The sequence below is a fragment of the Cylas formicarius genome, unplaced genomic scaffold (assembly GCF_029955315.1).
Source record: "Cylas formicarius isolate icCylForm1 unplaced genomic scaffold, icCylForm1.1 PGA_scaffold_6__28_contigs__length_40554024, whole genome shotgun sequence".
Taxonomy (NCBI): Eukaryota; Metazoa; Arthropoda; class Insecta; order Coleoptera; family Brentidae; genus Cylas; species Cylas formicarius.
The window spans coordinates 21,115,519-21,138,820 of record NW_026844347.1 but is presented as its reverse complement, the minus strand read 5'-3'; the positions used below and the strand labels follow the sequence as shown (position 1 = coordinate 21,138,820).

Sequence of the window (23,302 nt, the reverse complement as noted above, 5' to 3'; positions counted from 1 at the left end):
AGATACTGTGGCAATTCAGAATTTCGTGAAGCTGTTACATATAGACATGCCGAATGCTGGTTGAAATAATTGAACACATTATTGTAAAATCAACCTTTAACCTGAGAAACCATTAACCGCAAATTAAAGTGTTGGATTTCCACATAATAGTGTTTCGCAAAAGCCCTGTTGGAATGGATTGATATTTTAATATTTAATTTTTAAAAAAATCTGTTATGACAGATAAATCACGTATGTATAGATGCGCAAATTTTACTGATTCTTTAAATACAATTTGTCATATTTTTCAACGCTTAAAAAAATAGACTAAGGAGGGTGAATATGTAACTTGATTCTTTTTAAATATTTGATTCTATAATTAACTTAGCAACTCGTTTAGATTTTGGCTCGTCCATTCCATCTTGAAACATATCGATTACAATTTTTTTTGATGAACTCCTTTGTGATAGACCATCTACCGTAAAAACTTCTTCAACGCTCTGCGCGATCATTAAGTTTGGGGTCACTGAAATAAATATTCCATTTCCGTGACCAGATTACACGCACACAAGTATGCTAATTATCAGCAATAAATCACCTGCATTTCCGTCGACAAACTAACTTTCCAAACCCATCAAAACCGATAAAAACGTTTGTCAACGAAGCATGACTAAATAAAACGTAACTCGTTTGTCCTTCCTTAACCAATGGCGAACATAACTATGCGACATTAGCCTTCTTTCCAAATTCGACGTTTTCGACATCTACATAATCCCGACAAGCGAATGAAGAATGCCACGGTGCACTACTTTTCGTGCCATCGAGCCGTAACAAATAAAAGAGTGGCCACGGTTGTATAAAGTCGTCTTTTGTCTTTTCTGTAACTATCGCATTGAAAATATGTTGACAATTTTTGTCCGCGATTTTTCCAAAGGAATAGTTTGCTTCTCTAGCACCAGCATTTTCATATTGCCAGATAGGATTATCATGTTACTTTTTGCTAGAAGTAAAAATAGAAGATGTAACGAGACTGTTAATGTTATATATCAGCAAACGTTTTTTAATACTATTACGTACTTCTTTTATAAAAATGATGTTTCTGCTATTATATCAAGCTAATCCATACGAATCAAGATTTAAAATCTTGCAACTACTGCAACATCGTATTTGAGAACTTGAGATTCTAGAAAAATGTAATTTTTGCAAAACTGCACCTGCCGTTAACGTAGAAGTGATCACGTATCGAGATAAGTCCAGATATGATATTACCTATTCAGAAGATTCAGTTTCATTTAGTACAGAAATGCAAACTACAAATGTAACTCAACTTTAATTACAGTGTTATTTACATCCCATTTATTAAATATTTATAAGTGTCACGGACTACTGGCAAGAACTGGGTGCGTAGCTTTTCAGCTGTAGATTTCTCGACAAATAACACTCAGTCTACAAAAAACACTAGAATTTATTGATTTCCCTCATTACATAATGGCATTGGCAGGCCATAGCAAGATATATGTTTTTTTTGTATTAAATCTTGTTTGTTCTTCTCTTATAAAAGGCTGTACCTATGTTTTGTACTCGTATCCTTTGTGTTGGTTCGAGGTTATAACCTTAATTATTTGGTGATTTGATGTGGTCTTTTTCATCGTTTACTGGGTTGTTGTTCTGTTTCATATTTCACATAACTTTTCTAATTGGTAATGATAATCATGTAAAATAAGGATGTACGTTAATTTGTTAATTATTTCTTAACTCATTATGAGATTAATGACAAACAATTGTTCAAACAAGAAGACGGATTATCAGGTCCATTTTGGTTCACCATTTATTTTATTAAAAAGTTTTACTACGGTCCTGAAAGATTCGTTGAAATTCCGGTTGCACCTGAACTCTCCCGGGGTGTAATAACATGAAATTTATTAAGATGTTTTAATTAATCAGGAGAAACTGTGGCAACGCCGCGCAGGGGACAACGTTAAGAGAGGAACAGTTGTTTTTCAAATTTATATCAGGCAAGAGGCCCGAGCCATCTCTAATAATTTATTTTGGATGGCCTTTTAAAGAATAATTATTGTGGCCGTAAGTTTTTACGGTTATGCATGACGGTTTATCAAGCGGAATGAATGTTTGATGGGAACGAATAGGGGTATTAACATAAATTTTCATCGCAGATAATGTCCTCGGTTGCTTACCGAACAACATTTGTGAGCTTAAAAAAATGCGTAATAATTTTGGTTAGATAGTTAAATTGACGAAATAATCATTGCCCTATATTAGACTGGTATTAATACTGTACGTAGGTTTATCCGTCATTAAATCGAAATTAAAGGGATGCTATTATCATGTGAATCATGGGTCTCCACTTGTAAGGATGACTAGAAGTGGGTCTAGGTAACAGAAAATTCTATGATGATTCTTCGCATTATTGACGGTATAAGGTCTGTTAAACAGAGTTAATCAAAGCAACTTGTAAGGACCTGATTTCATATTGGTCACAAAAAAATATGGAAGGTGGATCGGTCATTAGTTGGCAGTTTCATGATAGATAAGACTAATTTTTGTGTTATATGCAAAATTCGCAAAACTTTAGACCGCAACCAATTGTAATAATAATTAATGTACTATTTACAAATCTTCTGGATCTTTCCTGCGTCGGTTGGCGATGGGACGAACTTGTTGACGTTTCATCATCCTCTTTTCTTCTTCAGAGCTTTAGTTTCTGTTAATATTGTGAATACTATTAAATTAGCCTGTGAAAGTTTCCTTCAAAAATTAATAATTAATATATTTGAATAATGGGTTTATAAACGTCTATAAATTTACACTTACACACAGTTTTTATTAACATGGGACTTCGTCTCTAAGAAATGTTTAGTTATTTTTTGCATTACGTTTTAAAAACTTAAATTAGTTGAATCGAAACAATATAAATCGTTTGAAAAATTGCATGGAAAATATGAAATATCTTTTAAATTTACTTCAAAAACTGCATTTAAAACTAACTAATGGCTACGATAACTAACCTCATTCGAAGACATATACAGAATATCTGACCAAGAAAGGTTCAACTGTCGCCTCGTTAGGGTTAAAGCAGGGCACATCTAGTAATGTACACCTCATCCTAAAACACCACATGCACGAAATCGATCTTACGGAAAAACGACCAAGCATCTACTGTGCCGATGCTCGACGATGGGAAAAATCATATACTCAAAACTAGGTGCTAAAAACTTGATGGATATAGGGTGACACAAATTGACGGACGTCATTCGCGGCTGTATTTGGTGCAGTGGATAAAATTGGCTGCGGATACCCAGAGAATGACCCGACGACTTGACACACTCCACCATTGTCATTCTCCACAAGAAAAGAAGCATCCATAACCGCAGCAAATATCGTAAGTTTCCCTCATGTCACATGTCAGTAAAGTAATGTTGAAAATTATAAATGAAAGACTGAAAGCTTTTCTAGAAATACAAATTCCAGCAGAACAAGCATCACCAGTGGAAAACACTTTGTTACACTCATCATCCAGTTGTGTCAGCACACTACGGGATCAGTTAGAATACTGGATTCAACTTCAAAGGAATTGTTTCTTGAACAAGCAGTCAGACAGGGGTGTATATAGTGTCCTCAACTATTTAACATATACGATCCTGAGAAGGTCATTTCAATAAATGGCCAAAAAATAAATAATCTACGCTTTGCACGCTAACAGTCAAGAAGAGTTAATCAATTTAGTAAATAGGATAGAAAACGAAATTAATCTGATGGGCAACATAGCATCAATATTGATCGCTGCGATGTCGTTAAGTCATACGTATACCTGGGACCACTCTTGACAAATACAGACACATTGTAAAAAGAAGTGCAACATCACACAGGCGGAACGTAATAATATCGATGCTACCGAGATGAATTGTTATAGAATTTGGACATGGACAACATGGAAAGACTCATAATTCAAGGCAAGGTGGGGGGACGTAGACCACGTGGCCGCTCTCCGACTCGATGGATAGATCACGACTAGCTGACAAAAGACAGAAGGGCTGAAGAGAGAGACCCGAAAAGACTGCTGCACACAGTAATCTAAAACATAACCCAACCAATAAAGTTATTGTAAGCCTTAGCGTTGGAAGTCTCTGTCAACATTTTGCTTTGTTAAATTGAAACTGTACTTTATCGATTAGCCCGCCTATCGACTGACCACAGCCTATGTGACCGTTGTGTCTGAAAAAGATTTGAATCACCCGGTATGTACATATATAACTACGGTCAATGCTAATGTCTATCATCGTAAGCGGAATTTACGATAATTGGTATAAATCACTCTATTTAAAGCAATATGTTGATTTATCGTAACAGTTACACGCTTTCACGTCGGTCGCCGCATTTGCATATTTAACGAGTCACCAGAACCACGACTTCGGAACGAAAATTAGAAGCGGCGGAGGTTATTGACATATTCTAATGGGGCGCCCGCCCGTGATGGATGCCTGACAGCTGCCAACTCGGGTTAAATTGCTCTGAGTCAATCTGATCGTTTCACGTCGTATACTAACCGTCGTGAAACGGAGCCTAATGTAATATCTCGCTCCATTTGAAGCTAGTTTTTCAACGGCGAGGTGAAAACGATAACAAATTATGGATCACGAACGAAGCAAAGCTAATTGAATATTTTTTCCCGTTTCTCTGTGGCTAGTTTCCGAATCGATGCTGGTTTACTTAATGCCACAGAATACCAAATTTTTTGCATTTTCGCGTCTGCTATTAATTGCACATACGATGTTGCTATAATTTCACTGTATTATTAAATAGCGATCTTCAATCAGTTCATTTCTCAAAGGTCCCAGGCTTAGTAGGACTAAACATAATATTGAACAGTGAAACTTATCCGCTTATAGAGTCATCTGGTAGATTTAAATTCATATCATCATCAATCATTGAGTGGTGCAGCCAAACTTAGTGTGTGACTAATCTCATTCTAGTGCTACCTGCCCGATTGCTACTTTTCATATTTCTGAGTGAGATTGATCAAATCTTCACAAGACACATACAATAAAATTGAGGTGGTTATCAAACCGTAATAAGACGAACTTACCTAAATACTTGCCGGTTCACAACCTGACCTATCGGATCGCCCTATGTAGGCGAACTTTTAGTTATTATCACACAGACTAGAGAGTTTTATTTCTGCGGACGCATTTACGTCTTTTACGCAGGTAAGCAATATACTTACATATATGCAACTTCAGGCATAACAACCTAAAGAACAGAAGCCGAAAATCCGGACGGTCTATGTATTATATTCAATGTAGTGAATCTCCCTATCAGTCTTATATAAATGTAATTTTTTTTATTTTCACATATCAAATTCGCGAATATATAGAAAAGTAAAATTGCAATATTTCACTATCAACACGAGCTGTTTTGCAGTGGTCTTTGTACCCCAAGTCAGCTTGGATTATTTGCTGCCCTTTGGAAACCAAATATATGTATGACTTCAACAGCTTCGCATCAGTCTTCGTTGTGTTGTGGCTCTTTTGGTTTTTAGTGTGCTGGTTCCAATTTAATATTAAAATATCAGTATTGAGTCGGCTTAAAAGAGATGGCTTTGATTGGCGGATGAGGATGTCTGATGACGAAGTCGCCGGTGAAATAAATCTGGCACGATTAAATATTTATCGCGATGCTTAATTGAGATATTCGGTCCGATGTTTTGCGCGCGCTTCGGGAGATTGTTCGTTATCGAACTGACGGCCCATGGAAATATGCGGTTTGTTAGTGGAGCCGGATTGATTCGCCGACAAAATAAAAAGTAAAATGTCGGTCACGGTTACCAGATTTCTGTAACTTCTCGGTATTAACGGTGGTGCACGAAACTAAATCCGCCGGTGCAAAAATTCTAATAGGCGAACAACCGCACTCCTGAACTAATGCTATGATTAGTTCTGCAAAATTCATCTAAATCATTACATTGGAGAGCATCTTAAGGAAATCATCTTAAATAATACTTAGAAAACATAGTTTTTATCAAAATATATCAATTTCCTTTACTATTCGTCTTCAGTTACAGTACTACACTATGAACCCTAACAACTATATGTTGGAACAAGTAGTTACTTTGTGAATGAAAGCCCAATTTACCGAAATTCTTTTATTTAATTTTTTTAAGTGTGAATACCATACATTTTTTATTGAAAAAGAAAAAAATTTTGGTTTTAGTCATATATTTTATGTTGATTATTGTTTAATTAATTGTTTGATAATCGAAAAGTGCTGACAGGTGTATGTCCCGTTGAAACAAGAAATTTCCAAATGGGCATAATTTTGCTCCATTTGATAAAAGCGAATGTTCGAGGATATCTTGATATTTGGCTGCATTTGTTGTGCGTTTAATAAAGTGCTACGTTTCCACTCGTTGGCCGGCATACATATACCATGATGACAAGTGGAAACTATACTTTTGAGACAATTCTTATCGAATGTTTTTGTTTTTTCCCAAACCACACGCTTTCGGTAATCTCCTCACATGCATCCGTTCTGCTATAGATAATTTCATAGCTGTTGTTTGGTAAAAGAAAGTTTTGAAGCGGCCCAAATGTAACGATTCCCTTTTTCAGTTTCAGTCAACAACAGTTTGGCCAATTCGTAAATAGAACAATTGTATTGTAAAGAAGTACCTATCAAATATACTTTCAATTCCTCTTTTTCGTCTAACGGTTAGTTAGTTCTCGTGGTGTGTTTCTTCTTCCCGAATTACATCTTCTAATTAAATGCGTTACGCTCGCACTTTTGAATCAGCGTACCGCGTACCATTATTGTATTTTGCTCGTAATAAAAGTGAGGGTTGTTTATTAATATTCAAATGACGCCTAACAATTCTTGCTCTACTTAACCGTAGTAGTATATTATGCAACAAGTGTGGTAAACGGCGAATGGGTATTTGGGTATATTTTTGCAAAACAACACGAATACATTCACTGACATGACCTTCACAATTATCAAACGTCAAAACTCAAGCCGTTGGAAATATCTCCGAAAACAGCTGATTGCTCCCAAACGCATGCGGTAATATCACGGAAATATCCGAAGTGGCTCGCCACCGTAGGAAACGAAAGTCAAGTGATAAAAAAAAGTGATAAAATGACACTGTCCGCACGCTAGATCGCTGTATAATTGGATATTTTACAGAAGCGAGTAGAAAAAAATAATTATTAATTAAATAAAATTAAATAAGGTTAATTTTTCAAAGAAACTTACACAAGCTACTGTAATACTTTTTACAAAACTTCTGGATTCCTCCTGCGTCGATTTTTGCTGAGCCGAACTTGCTGACGTTTCGCCAACCATCCTGTTGGCTTCTTACCTTCCTTTTCCTTTCTAATATTTCCTTACCTAATATTCACCCAAATTGTTTGGGGTACCACAACAGTTGGAAGCAGGTCACCTCTAGTTTTTCCGGACAAAAATATAAACGCCCAATCTTAAGTTAATATTACCTGTTGCGCAACAGTTATGGGATATGATAAGTAAAAACATGTCATGTCTTATACTGGATTTACAACATCAAGTAAGTCATGAGGTAAGAGCAACTTCAGAAAAAAATTTAAAACAATTGGTCACTTTTAACACCCTGTGTTTGTCCAAGATAAGAACTTTAAAGAAAAGATCTCTTCACCAAAGATTACGAGGATTTCGGTCACTATTTGTGAATCGTTTGTAATAACATTTTGATTAAAAAAAACCTTTTGTGTCATCCCTTCTTCTTCCTCTTCTAGTGCCTTGCCTTATCTTCTGTTGACGTTGGCTATTATATTGGCTAATCTAACTTTGTCTACTGTCGCCGTGAACAGTTCGACGGATGTTTTCCCTGTCCATTAACTAAGGTTCTGTAACCATGAGATTCTGCACCTACCAGGAGCTCTTTTGCCTTCTAGTTTTCCCTGTGTTATAAGTTGGAGTATTCGATATTTTTTATTTCTCATAATGTGCCCGAAGTATGGAAGTTTTCTCCTTGATCGGCTTTAAGAGTTCTTTTTGAATTTTGATCGTCTCTCTTGTGACTTTCTACTTTTAGCGTGACACACTCTGTCTTTTTTCACTTCGGATAACCACAGCCACAAACGGAAACACAATAGCGTCAACTTTCAAGTGGTTTACTCGGATGACGTCGCGTCAGATCCAGATGCGTCTCGCACGACGTCTTCCCTTCTCCCTGCTTGAGCGCCAAGTAAAGCGTGAGGAGCGTCGCGGTGTCTGCTGTAACAAACCGCCTCGCGGACTTATTTTAACGGCTTATAACGGCGCGTCGCGACGCGTCTGTCCGTCCGTTTCGGTGATTCACTGTTTCTGAAACGCCGTGCAACATCTATGGTAAGTTGTTTCTTTCCGGGCTACAAGTTATTCCGCATGATAATGTTGGTAAAGTTAAGACGTAGGCCAACTATCCAAGCAAAATTTCGTTTGCTCGTGCTCAAACAGCTTCTTGTTTGTTGGTTTTTAATTCAAAATATTTTTTAATCTTCAATTTATGTTGGTATGAATTGTCATTTAAAACATCTTGGTTCGGTTTGGTGTATCAGAAAAATACAATTAGGTCAAAATCGCTTCAAATTGTGTCTAATTACATAAAAAAAATTAGTTAATTTTTTAAATTTGGATGTTGCAGGGTTCAATATGTCTGACACGTATGTGTCAGTCCATAGTCTAAGCGCAACAATGTCCATGTTGTTGAGGAGACACTGACATTCATTATTTGTTAATATTATCACATATTATTGCAGTTTTTATGTACGCTACGTTTTAAACTTATTTCGGTTAGAAAGACCATGTCGTTTTGACTTGATACCAAAGATACGAATATTTCTTTAAAAAAAACTCTCTGGAATTTTTACCGAACGGAACTTTTCAATTTTTTGATCTTTTTTAATCTCCATTGCGCCATTTATTTTACCCCTGATTTCTTTCTTAAGTTGTGTTAGAAAATTCTAGTTTTTTGATTGGGGGAACCAAATTTACTGTTTTCGGGTATATGTTGCCTCCATATTTTGATCACCTTATTTATAGTCCGATTCTAAGCGAATGCGAAATTTGATGCTTTGGTGGGATGATTTGAGTATTTTTTCGTGAAAGTTTTCTTGCATTTGAAGGCAATTCACCCCTTCGCAATGGTTATATAAGGATTGTCTAACCGGAAGGTGTTCGGATCCGTTAAAGAAAAACGGCAGAATATTTTCACCGAAACCGAACCTCAAAAAAGACAATATTCAAACTACACTTATGAATGTACTGAATGTACCATTTCAGAAGCAACTGCTATTATTCAATGCCTATAAATACATTTATTAAAATAAATATTAATATATAGAATAAATACAGTATGCCAAAAAGAACCACATAAAGCGAAAAAAGAAAATTACACCATAGGAAGCGAAAAGCAGTTAAATGGGGAGAATCAATGGGTGTGTATTGATAAGTTAAATAAAACCGATCTTATTAGAGAATTTGTTTGGCGCATTGTGTTCGCGAAGGCAACGTTTTCCTTCCGGCATTTTTAAAAAAATAAATAAAACTCGAATTGTAGTTGCATAGTTCGTTTGATCGTTGATTGGCGCATACCCAAACGAAACGGGCGGCTATAAGGAAAGAAGGAGCGCTCCGTGTATTTTTATTATTAGACAATTTTTCCGCTTCTTTATTACGCGAAATTTACATAGACGGAAAACGGTAGTGGCGCTGGAGGGCGGATGGAAGATGGGGTTGCGAGACTTCGACCCAGATCGTCCCCGATTTGCCACACGCCCCGTAGGACTTAATGTACGTGTGGAGAAAATATCGAAACTTTTGAAAACTGAACTTGTTACCCGTTGGTTTATAGTTGCGGGAAGGGTTTTGTTATGAAAAAGAGACTACATTATCAACAGGAACACCGAACCGATAGTGAACATAAATACAATGAGAACTCTATAATGTTAATGATACTTTAGATAGCGATGTGTCCTCATTAGGACATGATTGGGAGAATTTTAAAAGTGGTTTTTTTAACATCCCATTTAATGATTTTCAAGTTTCCAACATACGATAAATTCTGCACTTCTATAGCATTTTTTATAACATAGGTCCAAAGACATTATTGTTCATGTCCATTATTGATCAAATTTTTGATCTTTTTGTCTTCGGATCACACATGACAGAAGTTTTAAATATTTTAACTTCTTGTTAAAGTTTTATTTCATTTTGTCAATGATCCATCGTTCATTCACAAATCACTAAATGAAGAGAGAAAATTGAACCGTTTTATGGAAATGCTATGTATTAATTCGACAGGGTTATTTTAACACCTAATATATAGAACAAGCGTATTTATGATGGAACTTCTCAGCCATTGAGGTCTGAATGACATTATTAAAAATGTTTTTTGGGTGTAAAATATAGAACAAATGCTCCAAACATTGATTTGTACGACAAAAAGGTAATGAACTTAATGAATTAAGTTAAAGCCAGGGAACGAGTTTGTTAGTGTAATGGAAAGCTATTAATGATGAATGAATTCATTAGATCAATCATTTTCATTGATAATATTTAAATCGCCTAATTAATGTAATGATCATTACACTGTTAAAATTAACGGTAAAACATAAATTTTATTTGAAAAATTAATAATTATTAAATGCATCGCATTTTTTCAAAATTAAATATAAATCTTTTAAATCAGAAATAACAACAAAATCAACAACACACGATCATAAACGCTCACAAAATATTAAAAATGGCAAGGTATTTAACATTCATGACGGCAAACTATTACAAATGAAACTTTAAATTTGATATATGAAAATTTTTATGAAGGTTAGTACACAAATCAGAAAGGTACCGCCAAAGGCTCCACGCTGTGGAAAGGTTTATGTGGTTCATAATAAAGCACTGCGACGGTGTACCTTTCTACTCTGTCAAACTAGGACGAATACTAGGACGAACTCTTGTACATTAATGAATTAGTAAAACCTAATTGTTATTTGTCGCTTTAGCCGTTGTAAACTGTGATGCATTGTTGATTGCTATTACTCTATATTTATTATTATTTGCCTGACGCTACTCTAAGTACTCCCGTTTCCCCTATATGCTGAGTAGTGTTGCATCTGGTTTCATATCTAACGCTAATAAAGCGTGTTTTAGAGGCGGTTCAGTTTTATTCTTAGTTTATGAGCTAATGATATTGAAGATTTTCAATGATTTCAGAAGAAGGGCTAATTCAGCTCTGGTTATGTTAACTAAATTTTAAGAAAATAAAGTTCATATAATTACCCATTGTAATGAAATATAATCCTAATGCACGTAGAATTTATTGTTAAGATCCAATCGTTACATTCCGATTAAAAGAAAAAGGAATAGGGAATCAGCTATGTATTACAGGATAATCAGAATTGCTTTCACGCTTGAACTAGAAACTAGAACGCTTTCAAACAAATAGCAACATCCTTTACAAAAGAATAAGTTATATTATAGCTAGTATATTATAGTTTTGGATTAGGACACATTCATTTCAGCAAAATATGTCTAAAAATTGTAATCTTTTGGTTAGCATGCGCCATAAAATAAATTAAAACTACTTCGTAATAAGTTTAAGAAATGGATATTTGTTATGATTATAACATTCATTCATCAAATCTAAATCATTCCACGTTTTTATTTAATCGCAATTTGGATTAGTAGGTGATTTTCTCTTCGTAGATCCATATCTATATAAAGGAAGTTTCAAATCCCACTTAATTCTAGTCACCTATCTGTCTTCTATCTCTTAAAATTAGATAGCGTGGAAGTGATAGGATTGTGTAGCGACCGGATTCTGGATATTTTGACAACGAAACCCTTGATTTGATGGAACCAAGACGTTTTTATAATTTTTGATTAATTTGTGTTCGATATATATTTGTCTATGTGAAATGAGTGTAAAAATCACTTTCAAATACATCAATCACTCGTAATGCATGTGATAACCAAAATCGCTATTAGAAATGATTAATGATGATAAATCCATTGAGTAGTTCCATAAAAATATGGAATCCAAATGTTTACACATTTTAAAGATTAGGCTAATTTACAAACATAAAAAAAGTGAGCTCCAACCTTCTTCAAAACCGTGGTGCTTCAAAACGTTTAGGTTTCTTTGTGTTTATAAATTGCAATTTCGCAATTTATAAATAAGTTTGGTTTTTTTAGTACAAATATCAAACTAATTTTCGTAATTTTGGATTCGAAACAGTCTATCATTTTCTTGATGAAACATCATCAAAATACTTAACAAAAGTGACCAAAATGATGCAAATAAGCCGCAATAATTTTTAAACGTAATTTCTGAAAATAACTAATTCATTTTTTATAGTGTAATAAATATCTAAAATATTCCACCATCATATTCATATCATTTCATTGTAAATTTTGTTGTGTGGTTTATTTACTACGTTTATAATTATATTATTTAATATTTATCGTTACTTATTTTGAGTAACTACAGGTTTGTATCATTTTTTGAATATTTATAAAATTACACAACTTCCAGACTGTTACGGAAACGATTTTTTTTACAAATTACGATATATATTCCGTACTTTTTGAACTCTTCCCAAACAGGCTGCCAAAATTATGTTGACCCAAAATAATTTAAAGCAGTCATTTATGCGGTCCTGTTCAGTCCAATTTTACGACGTCGTTGATGGCATCGTTGTTTTGAACCTGTAATTATCGTTCTCCATCTGTTCCCGAGCTTAATCACATCATATCAAATTTAAAAATATTGTAGTTGCAGTTTTTGCGGATTTCTGCTAGTTTCCGAAATACTAATAATTAACAGATCCACCGTTCTTCTCTCGAGTTTTGAACACTGTTAGGACTGATTTATTACTATCCTTCTTTATCCTACAATAATCATGGAATTTGAACACAATTTTCATTTGAAAAATATTGCTTATAAACGTAAGTTTATACTATTAAAAGAACCACAGTTCGCAAAAAAAAATAATTTCGTATTTCTATGTAACAAATATAAGCTATTACAAATTTTAAAATTTAAATCTTCTTTAGACTACGCGCCAGCCGGACGGCAGCATAGAGAAGCGCGTGCGTCTTGGTGGTTGCTTTTGTTATCTTGTGTTTAGTATCAAAAAGAAAGTTTTGAAGATGACCGAAGCCAATTTTTCCAAAGGTCAATCAATCGATCGAACAACAGCGGTATGACGTCACGATCATTCCCGCGCGTTTAGTGTCGTTTAAAAGAAATAGCCGGGTGTCACAACTTGAATTATTTATTGCAATATTGATATTTTGCATGTGTTATTTCTATACATAAAAAAAGTTATTAAAAAACTAAAAAAGAATGTTCCCTATGTGGGCGAATTTTTAATAATTTTTAAACCTGGTGCAGTTCAGGAAACTGTCACTGCTTTAAGTTTAATGTATGCATTCATAACCACAATATTTAATTTTTTATATCTTTTTTTACTTTAAGATACTATATTATGCACTGAACAAGCGTGTGCTGATGGCACATACTTTTGTATTTGCTGATGAGGATCACGTTTACACCTCACTCAGTGAATGTTTTGCTAAAAATATAGCCAAAAACTAATAACCGTAGCAAAAGTATAGTATACCAACACATTGCTAAACTCCTTATTTATTAACACTGGCTCAAATCAAACTGGTGGTGGTATATTATTGCATAATATACCATTTTTCCATGTCACTCGTTCAGATCCATCTCCAGTGGATTTTTCGGCCAAACATAAAAGAATGCTCGAGGCGCAGTGTGGACGGCGAAAAACCGCAAGACCTCGACGTTCACTTACTACAGGTCTATCCCACGAGGACTAAACAAGGTCAGCTTTTGGCTTTTTCGATTTAAAAAAACTCACAATCGCATCGGTATGGTAAGCCGCGCGTGCAATCTGGAAGCGCGTCTTGTGCATCTCGTTGTTGTACACGTCGCGGCATGTCTGTACGCGCCTTTACACTTTAAAAATATATTTTCCATAAACCACCCAACCACAAAGATTATATTGTCGCCGATGGGGGTAGAATGAGCTGACATGACCGTTGGAGAATAAATTCGCGATTTAGGACGTTTGGAGAAAAGCATTTGTTTCGACGCGAAATCACGTTTCCCAAATTAGACCCTGTCGCGTTCCAACGTGCCACGACCGCATCAAAATAAATCCGCCCTTAAAAAGCACGCCGCGGTCCGCGACACATCAAAACTAAACAAAACCACTTTCGAGCGTCGCCGACGCCGCCGCCAACCCCCGCGCGAACCGCCCCGCCGCTCACGCGTCCCGAGCGAAATTGTTAACAACATTTCGAACTAGCTGTTGCGGACAAGCTGCGGTAAATCAATCCGGCATAAAACACGCGGCCATTTGATGGCGAACCGATGTAAATTATGGCCGGGTCCGTCTGTCTGTCCGTTTACGAATTTCGCGGACGTGTGTCCGTGTGTATAGGTATCCCCTATATTCGTCCGCGTGTTTTGCGCGTCCATGCATCACGCAATGGATATATTCGTCAGGTTTTTCCCGCAGGTTTTCGCTGATGCGGTGATTTATGCGTTTTTTCGGTCGTCCTTTATGGCCAGGCCTTTAAGCGGATTGAAATCGATCGAAAATTTATCGATTCGGTTGACGCTTTTATTTGAATAGTTTTTTGTTTTTTGTCCCATGTTTCCACCCACTCATGCAAGTCTACTTCAATTCATATTCGAGGCGGAGAACTAAGATCTACTATGGAGCCGAGATATAAAACGTTTGTATTGAAAATTTTGAAAGCGAAAATTCTAGTGTTCCATTCTAGTTTCTAGACTAGTTGGCAAATTTTCCATTATTTAATCTGTTAGAGTTCTCGCAAAGTACCTGATAAATAATTATTTGCACTACGCGTAATGTGGCCAAAATACAATATTTTCAAAAAGTTTCTTCCGAAAGTATTTAGCAATGTCAGCTAATTTCTTTGGGCCAACATTGTTACCACATTTTGTCATTGGGTGAAATGGCATGTATTTTTTTGTCATTGTTGGAATTTGAACCGTTATTGTTGCGGTGGTATTTAAATCAAATGAAAATTTACTGAAAAGTTTAGAGTATTGGTGATATTTTTAGCCATGAAGAATGTCTTCAAAATACTTTTTTTTTCTTAAGTTTTGTTATGTGTAATCGGTTTTGATTAGTAAGTTGTCAGTGTCAAAGCTTTAAAGTGCCTTAACATTTTTTAAAACCTGATATATAATTAGTATAGTTTTTTGAAGTACCCAGTTTTTACAGTTCATGTTATAACTTTTTACTAATGTCAAAAAGTATGAAAATATATGTAACACATGAGAGAAAGTGATCAATGCAGCTATACAATTACCAAATCCACACTTTACAGCAAAATCAGATCAAATTGACAGCTTCAATAAGTTACCTTACATAGGCGATATCATTCGGCTAGTAATTAAAAAGTTTCTTGCCCGATAAAGTGAAAAATATGATGTTCTATTTAAATGAATCCACTTACTTAAACTTCATATCAAATACGAATAAATTTTTGGCCATGATTTGAAATGAAATATAGCTTATTCCATGTTCGAGATGTCTAAATTATTTTTAAAATTTGAAGATCATAACAGTAGAATCAAAATATGCTAAAACAAATAATGTGGCAACCTCTATAAAATGAAAATAGATTTAAGAAGTAACCATAATGCACAGACCCCGAATATATCGAAACAGTAGAGCGTATATTAGCACTTCAATGGACCAGACAGAATCTAAAAATCGCACAAAAAAAGGCATTTCTTCACGTTTCCATATCATTGTTGTCTTACACTTTGAATTTCTTTTTGTCCCCGCCTACGGACATGTTTGAAATATCTAATATCTTTTATAATGTGTAGTAATGTTGCTTAGTTTATTAAAATGAACTACATATTTCAATTATATAGAAAATTATACTAACATTGAGAAACGAACATCAATGGACAATGGACTCATAGATTTAAACAATTCAAAATTAGTGCAGTAATGGACTGAATAGTGCTAGTCGCAAATAGGCTGCTGTATAAAATTGCATTGCATAATTGTTGCGTCCCTCACTTTTCATTATGCCGCACGTATTGTACTTTTACATGACCTTGTCATGCCAATTTAGTCACAATACCGCATTGATGATACCCAGTAGAATTCAAAATATGTTCAATCTTTGAACAAAATGTCAGTAATAAGCAAAAAATTTAAAAGTTTTTTAAAGGTATATTAATTTTTTTTGTAACTTCAACAAAATGTATAAAAATCGAAAAAGTTTGCAAGCACAAAATTTTCTTTTTGGTTTCAGCAACTGCAAAGCTTTATTTTTCTTTTAAACGTTATGAAACCTACGAATGAGTCTTTTTTTAAGACTGGAGTTCTGCTACACAAACTGTAATGTACTTTCTAATGTAATGTGCTTACCTTTTCAAATTATGATTAATTACTTAGCTAGCTAAATTTTAAAAAGAGTAGCAATTTGTTGAACCGCGAAAACACACAGGTAGTGGGTTCTCCCTGGTAACGCGAACGTTTACACCCCACGGAGTGTTGGACAATGGACACAGGCGGGTTTGAAGGACACCAGCTATACTTATACAGTAAAACATGGAGCTAAAGCAAATTAAATTTTGTTTTTTCGTTACTCATTTTTCTTCTTTCGTCAAATAACATACGTGACAAATTATTTGAAAAGTTGAATTTGAGCTTATTGTACTTTAAATTTTTAAATGAAGGCTGATTAGTGCAATTTTTTGTAAGTATATTTTTTTGAAATTTAAACTTAACAAAAGTGAAACACTTTTAAAAATTACCAAAACACACAAGTACACATTCGAAACACGTCATATTTGGCTGCGAGGAAACGACTTAATTGGGGTACCTAAGTACATAATACTAGTTGGGCAGCCGTTGATTGCGAACAGTTTTAAATAAAGTTTCGTCTTTGTCTTCTAAATTCCCAAAGCCTAAACCTATTTATTGAATTACTCAAAACAAGTCAATTGAAAGTCTATTTCCCACACTTCGTCCTCATTCCTATTTCTGTTATGACAAACCAGCAGGTGAGTGAGTGGGTGGTACTCTGTGATACCTAGATTCGAGTTTTTCCAAAAATAAATAAAAGCTCCCGCCTATTAGAAACCAAAACTTAAAGCTTACAAGAGATAAATTAGTTATTGCCTCACTCCCATCATCCTTCAAGTCTGAAACAAAACATGCTTCCGAAGTCCGAATTATTATCAACCCAATCGCCCCCACTTTCCCAATCTAACCCGAAATTCGCATCGAACCGGCTCCCTCGTCCGTTGAGCTGTCACATGCACCAAGACGGACTGATCGCAGTCCGCTTAAAATTCTACTAAACCTGTCACTCGCGCTGGCCTGTCGTCTCTCCGCTGTCCATCCTAATCTTGACGGGCGCGGGGCAAGGGGCGGTCGTCCGCCTGTCACAACCACTCACGTCGTGACTTTTCAAAGGGCCGTATCCCCGCCACTTTCCAGTTCTAATCGCGGAAGCCCTTCGACGCGACGATTGTAAACAGTGCGAAGCGAACCGTCGAGCAGTGCGTTGCTGCTCTGTTGCCGTGTGTTTCAGTCGGCTATTTTCGGTTGATTTGGGGGATTAACGCGCGCCAGAAAACTTATATTCGCTCAGTTGGTCTTGGAATTTTGGTTGTTTGAGCGATGGCGGAATGTTCTACATTTGGAAAGGCTGGATATTGAGTGACAATCCGCGTGTTTTACTTTTAACAGTTGAATAATTTAAGTGTTTGGTTTTGGAATTTGGATCGAAAAAGAAAACGGGACGAAACAAAATGACGGTGTTCCCACGAGTTAGTTGGAACTAGGGACGAACGTTTCGCAAGAGAAGATGAGAAGCAAGAGTGTGCCTGTCAATTTGTTGATTAGGAAGATACACACCGCCTTAGGTAAACGGAAATGTGACACGGCTTTCTTTGAAAATTTGAAAATTATACTGCGTTGGTGAAAACAACTCAATACATTTTAATTAAAAAGCGAGCTAGGAAACGTGACATGGGCTAATGGCATCTCTCCCTTAAATATTTTCAATTTTTTTGCACGCCCTCTAAGGACTTTTGCCTAACTTGTTATGAAAAAAAGGATACTCAAATTTTAGGCGCAATTTTTGGATTTATCAGATTTCTTTCTTGCTTTACAATTTTACTTGATTTTGGCAGATTCGGTCGGTTAAAGTTAGGGTATACCTTTCTACGCGGTGTTAGTTTATGAAAGCCTTGTTTTCATGTTTTCAGTTTTCTCATATTACTCAAGATTGAGTACAGTACAGCACATAATATTATTTTGTTATATTTATACACTATTAATAGATGCACTTGAATGCATTCTGAATATATTGAATAGTCGTCGGTGTCGCTACATACCACGTGGGTATTTATATCCTCCGTATTATGTTTAAATAATCTAGTACACTAATAACTCAATAATGTAGTTTTAATAAGATACTACAAACAAGTAAGTGAAAGTAATTTTCCTGTTGTTGCAAACACATACCTATATCAAAAATCTCGGGAAATATGTACATAACCATCTCGGAAAAGATACGAGAGAGACCGAAGCAATTAGTGTTCGACCTTGTGTTGGACATTCCATGTAGGTTCAAATTTTATTCTTATCTATAAAAGTACCCATATTGCAAAATAAAAAAGCCTTGTTTCTCTGCACCATCATGTTTCCTTTGAGAAGTATTGACTATACTAAAGTCCAATCAGAGCAAATGTGCAGTTACGTCACAGTGTGACATCTTTATCTAATTTATTACTGGATGTTGTAAATTGATACAGTAATTTTGTTAGTCAGTTTTTTAAAAATTGCAACAATATAACTAAGACATACATCGCTATACGTGACGTAACTGCACAATTGCTATGACTGGAGTATACCCCCTGAATCTCCAGCCCAGCGTTGACTCGTGTTTTTTGAGACATTCTGTATATCTACCTGAAAATGTGCACGGCAGTCGGCTATCAGCACGTTCTTCAGATTAGCTCGTTAATGACAAAAATTTTAAAGCATGTTTTCAAAATGTTAATAATCATTATAATAACGGCTTTATTTTCACTTCAAATTTACAGTTACTAGATGTATATGTATGAAGAATCAAAAACTAATCTGGTAATTTAATTTTCTGACAATCCGTGTTTTTTTCTTTAGTGAAGAATCCTCGGAAAAGAGCTAAAAGGTTGTGTAGGTGAAAATTGTGTGAATCTAAAAATCGAGCTATTTCTTAGTAGCCGTTTTTTTTTTTCTAAATCTGATTAGACCTCGAATATACTATTTCTACTAATAAGTTATTAAAAATAAATTATTTTTAAATATAGATAGTGTAATTCACATACTTGTCCGCACAAATAAAACTCGACTATTTTAATTTAATATAATTAAATACGCTACAACTTATGTGGATATCTTTGTGTTGGCAATTTTTTTAATTTGTTTAATTTAACTCGTTTTCAAAATCATTCGTGTTGTTATTAACTTATAAATGAACATGTTAGATGAACATGTTAGATGAAATTGTGTGCAGTTGGAAATAGTATATATTATGCAACTAGTTTGACAAATGGTACTTTTGTTACGGTAATCGCAACGGAGCGAGTGCTCAATAAACGAATGAATACATTCAGTTTGCTGTTAGAATCCTAAATTCATGCCTAATATCTACCGAAAATATCCGATGGCTCATAAATCCATGATTAAAATAGAAGAAACGTCCATAGTGAGTAACGAAACTGATTTAAAGTGACTTAAATTTGACACTTTCCGCACCTCATCCCGTGTATAATTAGGGTTGGTTTGGTTAGTTAAGAAACGAGTGACTAAAGTAGTTTATCAAGTTGATCATTAGTTTTTGGGTACAATTTTGCAAAACTGTACCAATTAATGTTATTCTTTCCGCACACTTAATCTGTGTGTAATTTTGTATTTTTAAGTAGGGAATTTATCCCCATTATGCCTACTTTACTCATGGATTTAGTATTATCCTCGATAATATCTGTTTGTAATATCAAAGTTTACCGAATATATCCTCTTCAAGTCAATGCCTATTGTAATGTTGGTAGGATCAAGTAACAAATTTACTGGGCGGTAGTTAACGGCATTTGAGCCACGAGTCTATTTGGCACGAGCGGCGCGAGTGCTTTCTAAACGAGTGACTTAAAAAGTGTACCAAAAATGTTTGCAAAGCAACACGAATACATTCACTGACATGACCGCCAGAATTGACGAACGTCAAAATTCAAACCGTGCGAAATATCTTCGAAAACCATTGATTCCTCCCAGAGCCATATTATAATATCCTGGAAGTGGCTCGCAGCCGTAGGAAACTAAACTGACATCGCATTTTGGAGTTTGGAGAGTTAATTATACTTACTTCAATTTCACAGTTCCACTGAAAATAACTTATTTTCAGTTTGCTACGACGTACAATTAATATTAGGCGATCTAAAAATTTAGAAAGAAATATTTTGGCAGCCCTACTTTTGGAGATATTTGGCTTTTACTACCAGAGACACTGTCGTGTGTGAATCCCGTGGTCGGTAACCTGGTCATAAAGTAGACCCTAGGCCGAAAAAAGAAATTAAGAACGACAATAAAAACGGTAATCCTAGGAACCATAAAACCTATCATTCCGATGTTTGCTGTTGAATTAACCAACGACCCGCACGGCACACATACGTCAGGCACATTTATAAATAATATGAAAATTAAACACGTACCGACAATAAATTTCGGGGATTATTACTCTGACGTCGCTCTCTTTCCTAACGAATCAATGAGAAGATTTATTTATAAATGACGATTTGACTGGCAAATGTTTGTGAACCGTTTGGTTTACACCGCTGATTTAGAAGGTAAATACAGCTTGATCTTTACAATCGCAAGATTTATTCATGTGCCGACTTTACTCATAATGCTATGGAGGTAGTACTGTCCTTGATCATTTCTGTTTGTAATATCAAAGTTTACAGAATATATCCGCTTCAAGTCGATGCCTACAGTAATGTTTGTAGGATCAAGAAACAAATTTACTGGGCGTACAGTTCGAAAGATTTAAAAATACGCTGCTGGAAAATAGTCCGTATACCTCATGGGAGATGGGAACGTGTAGAATGATACAATCCTTTTGGTGTACCTACATACATGTCTCTGACTCATTAGAGTTTGAATATTAAAGCGAATACAAATCCCAAGGAAATAAGCGGAGAAAAATATATACGATCGTATTACATATTATTTTTGACGATATTTTTTATTAATACATTTGCCCCATCCATGTTTTAAAAAGTAGCAAACCAATAAATAGAACCATGCAATATTATCATAATACTACTGTAATCTATTAGAAAATTCTAGATACCAAAAGAACCAACGTGTTCCCATAAGAAAATGTTTTCTTGCTATTTTATATCGGGGCAAGTTACCCACTCCCCTAAGAAATTTATATGAAATATTTTTGAAAATATTTGTTACCATTCTAATAAAAGTTCAAGCGGGCGTAATATCAATCTTGGTAAATAAAGTCAAATAACGAAATTTTGTTTCAATTTTAAACAACATTTGGTACCCTCAATAAAAAAGGGTAATTATTGTTCCGCGCAAAATGTGGATTTAGTGTGGAAAAGTATTATTGTAAAGTACTTTTACTGGAAAGCTATGAAATTGTCTGCTGGCGACTAAAATACTTGAGTATTTACATTAAGGTGCATGCAGGGGTGCCTGCAGGAAAAGAAAATACACTATGTAGTAGTAGGAAGCTAAGAGGGCTTTTGAAAATACGGTATGCCAACCTTTCAGTCGTGACATACGGGAGCTTGCCACGAGGCATCGATGTTTTTGATTACCATTTTGGTAAAATCATGAAATATCTCCCTGCTATTCAGTAGTTATAGATAAGGCAAGCGGCAATTCACGGACGTAGAGAGAGTAACGTCCAAATATATTGAATTTGAAAATAATTTGATAAAGAAGGAATTATTATATATAGCAAATTTAGACACACACATCTTTTTGTGAAATACGCCGCACGGTGGGCCAGGATAACCCAAAAAGTCTCAAAAATTCCAAATCTTACTTTTCGTTTTTTCCAATATATTTTTCACAACATTAACCAAGCAGGCTTTAAACTATCTAAAAACAATTGAATCGCAGGCTAAACATCTCCATGGTAACCGTAAACAGCGTCCTGCAATGGTCCTGCAATGGTCCTGCAATGTGCAATCGTGTTACGCCTCCGCTTTCTTGCAGAAATATTTAAAAAACAATCCCAGTTCTGTTTCCTAATAAATACGTTTTTTCAACGGATGAACTTAATAGAAGTAAGTTTAGGCTACTTATGTCAATAAGGACATATTAATTTTGTTTTTGGATTCCACGTAACTGTTATTTAATTGAATCTGTGTTCTTCTTCCATTACCTAAAGTAAATTCTTTAATTTTGCTTAGAGATATCTCAAGAATCGAGCAAAACGGTATCACAGTTTTTTTATATGAATGCTCATAGTCTCATAAAACTCCCTAGAAAATAAAATTCTGCCCATCTCTGCATCCCTATTTTATAAAAATATATTAAGGTGTCTATGCAATAGTAACATTATAGTTTTTTTTTCGTCTCCTCTCCGTTTCATGGCGAGTTTTTTAATTAAAGATTTCTCCATATTTCCAAAATTTATAAAAATGATATGTTATACAAAAATATATTTAGGCCTTGTTCCTCAAGCGAAGTTTGAAAATACAATAGTTATAAAGAAATTAGATAATGCAAAAATAAACATTATTTTCGACGCACCTATGTACATGACGGAAGTAGCGACTCTGATTAGGCGTTGATTTAAAATTAAACTTGTTATATTATTATTATTATTATTATTAAATTAAAGTTGATACTGTTTAGTTTTATTTGGAAATATTTTCTGTTGTTTTTTATTTCAATTCGGTTCCTACCAAAAACTACAGATTTGCCATTATCTCAGAATAAAGAATACAAGGTGATACTTTTCTACATTATTTACTCATCCAAAGGCAGATACTCTATTTCTGGTGCAAATATTTATCACAGAATGAGTTTTAGATACCGCATCTTCTATTCTCTAAATAAATGCCTCATAAACACAATGAAGCATTAAGGTATTTTAGTATTTTATCAATAGCCTTTATTTGTTATCACATTAAATAATTTTTAATTAATTTTTCAAACTCTTTGGGTCACACTGGCCCACTGTGCGCCGT

General features: G+C 34.9%; 1 protein-coding gene across 2 annotated transcripts in view; it reads left to right on the top strand.

The window, feature by feature from the left end:
- Positions 1–23,302, top strand: part of LOC132703676 (protein tiptop) — a 284,232-nt gene that overhangs the window by 170,917 nt on the left and 90,013 nt on the right. The window contains exon 1 of one of the 2 annotated variants that reach the window (XM_060673081.1): positions 17,621–17,965. The exons of the other annotated variant lie outside the window; for it this stretch is intronic. Within the exon in view, the coding sequence (XP_060529064.1) occupies positions 17,908–17,965 (58 nt within the window). The 5' untranslated portion in view covers positions 17,621–17,907. Of the gene's footprint in view, positions 1–17,620; positions 17,966–23,302 lie in introns of those variants that run through there. 2 annotated transcript variants of the gene reach the window in all.